General features: G+C 35.5%; 1 protein-coding gene across 1 annotated transcript; it reads left to right on the forward strand.

Moving 5' to 3' along the window:
- The first annotated feature begins 1043 nt into the window (after positions 1-1043).
- On the forward strand, positions 1044-2132 carry LOC112701234 (zinc finger BED domain-containing protein RICESLEEPER 1-like). The gene is made up of 2 exons (XM_025752014.1): positions 1044-1974; positions 2080-2132. The coding sequence occupies exons 1-2, from the start codon at positions 1044-1046 to the stop codon at positions 2130-2132; spliced, it is 984 nt and encodes a 327-aa protein (XP_025607799.1).
- The last annotated feature ends 341 nt before the right edge of the window (positions 2133-2473 follow it).

Raw genomic sequence — 2473 nt, forward strand, 5'->3', positions numbered from 1 at the left:
CAATGTGGACACTGATGAAGAGGATGGCAAGGATGAAGCCAATAAAGGTAACAGAAAACCTTCTAGACCTAGATCCTGGACTTGGGAACACTTTACAAAGGATCCTAAGTCCAAACCATCACATCCTAGGGCTAAATGTAATTGGTGTGGTGCATCATATGCATGTGACTCTCATAGAAATGGTACAACTAATATGCGTTATTATTTGTTGAATCAATGTAAAAAATTTCCTAGGGACTCGGGTGACCCTAGTCAAACAATCCTTACCTTCCAACAAAAAAAGAGGGTGAAGGGGTATTTACTGCAGTTACTTTTGATGCTGAAATGTGTAAAAAAGCCCTTGCTAGGATGATAATTGTTGATGAGCTACCGTTCAAGTTTGTTGAGGGGGAGGAATTCAGATTCTATATGAGTATAGTGCAACCTAGATTTCCACTTCCAGGAAGGATTACTGTTGCTAAGGATTGTTGGAATCTTTATATTAGTGAGAAGAATAGGTTGAAAACTGTGTTCAAACAACTGAATCAATCTGTTTATTTAACTACTGATTGTTGGACTTCTGTGCAAAATCTGAATTATATATGTCTCACTACTCATTACATTGATCATGATTGGAAATTGCAAAAGAGGATTATCAATTTTTGTCTTATTAAAAACCACAAGGAAGAAACAATTGGTAGAAAAATTGAGAGATATCTTTTGGGGTGGGGGATATCTAGAGTGTTCACAATTACTGTTGATACTGCTAGTTCTAATGATACTGCAATATCTTATCTAAGAACTAGAATGGAGGATTGGAATTTATATCCTTTGAAAGGAGAACATTTGCATGTTAGGTGTTGTGCACATATTCTTAATCTTGTTGTTAATGATGGTCTGAAAGAGATGCATGAATCTATTAGTAAGATAAGAAATACTATTAGATATGTGCGTGCTTCCCTAGTCGCATGAATAGGTTCAAAAATTTCATAAAGGAAGCTAGGATACAAGACAAGTGTACTGTTCAACTCGATGTTCCCACTAGATAAAACTCTACATACACTATGCTTGAAAGTGGTTTGAAGTTTCAAAAGGCGTTCAAGAGGCTAGGGGAGAGAGATACAGAATATGCTCTAATGCAAGGTGGTATTCCGAGGAATATTGATTGGGACAATGCAAAACACTTTATGGAATTCTTGAAAATTTTTCATGATGTTACAAAGAGTGTGTCTGGTAGTTTGCTTGTGACTTCTTCTCAATATTTTCATGAGTTTTGTAAGATTTTGCGAGTGTTCAAGGCTTCTTGTGGTAGTCGAGATCCATTACTTGGGAGTATGGCTGAGAGGATGAAGCTTAAGTATGACAAGTACTGGGGTAACATAAAAAATATCAATATGATGATTTTTGTTGTTGTGGTTCTTGATCCTAGATACAAGTTGAAGTTTGTGAACTTTAGCTTTGAAAAGCTATATGATAAGAATGATGCTGATTTTTTGGGTGCAAAAGTGAAAGAGACATTCTCCAATATGTTTGATTGCTATGTGAGTGCAAATAATGGGGGTAGATCATTTACTTCAGCAATAATGGATGGTGCATCAGATGTGGGAGTACCTGATGGCAACATGGCTGGTGATTTTTTCAAGGAGGTTCATTTTCATGAGATCATTAACAAGAATGAGGTGGATTTGTATTTGATGGATGGTTTAGAGAAGCCTCGTGATCAAAATACTTTTGACATATTGAATTGGTGGAAGGTAAATTCTAGCAAGTATCATATCTTATCCCAAATAGCTAGAGATGTCTTAGCAATGCCGGTCTCAACTGTTGCTTCAGAATCAGCTTTTAGCACTGGTGGAAGAGTGCTTAACAACTATAGGAGTTCTTTAACTCCAAAGACAGTTGAGGCATTGATATGCACACAAAATTGGCTTCGTGCTTCTCCAATGACAACTGATTTTGAGGAGCTTATTGAAGAGTTTGAGAAACTTGAGTTAGGTATGCAAAAAAGAAATTTGTAGTTCCCTTTATGGTTTATGTTTATAATTTATAATCTATATTATGTTTATAATCTATATTGATTTTCTTGTTTTATTTTTGTAGAAATTGCACCAACCGGAGAAGATGAGGATGAGTCTGGTGTATATTCTGATTAAACATGGTGGCTGTTTGGTTTTTATTTGTTTAAAAGTGAATGTTTCGGTTAAACTGTGTTTATTGTTGTTGTTTGTGTTTATTGTTTTTATTTTGCTAGACATTTTTAATTGTCTTTTGTTTTATGTTTAATTAAGTTGAATTTGTATTGGATTTGGATGTGATAAACTCTTGTTATTCTAGTTTATTGAAGGTTTTAAATTTCATTTTATGGCATTTTAAATTCAGATAAGCAGGTGTAAAAAACCGAAGAAACCGACCGAACCAAACTGCTGTTGGTTCGGTTCGGTTGCTCAAGCAGCAGCCAACCGAACGGTTGGCCTCTTGGAAGAACCGATCAGGT

Source organism: Arachis hypogaea, chromosome 7, assembly GCF_003086295.3.
Source record: "Arachis hypogaea cultivar Tifrunner chromosome 7, arahy.Tifrunner.gnm2.J5K5, whole genome shotgun sequence".
NCBI classification, from domain to species: domain Eukaryota; kingdom Viridiplantae; phylum Streptophyta; class Magnoliopsida; order Fabales; family Fabaceae; genus Arachis; species Arachis hypogaea.

What these genes read in the sequence shown, in the direction of transcription:
- LOC112701234 (XM_025752014.1), top strand. Translation starts at nt 1,044, where the DNA reads ATGCTTGAAAGTGGTTTGAAGTTTCAAAAGGCGTTCAAGAGGCTAGGG. An exon ending in GTTTGAGAAACTTGAGTTAG is followed by an intron (nt 1,975 to 2,079) that starts GTATGCAAAAAA and finishes TTATTTTTGTAG; the next exon opens with AAATTGCACCAACCGGAGAA.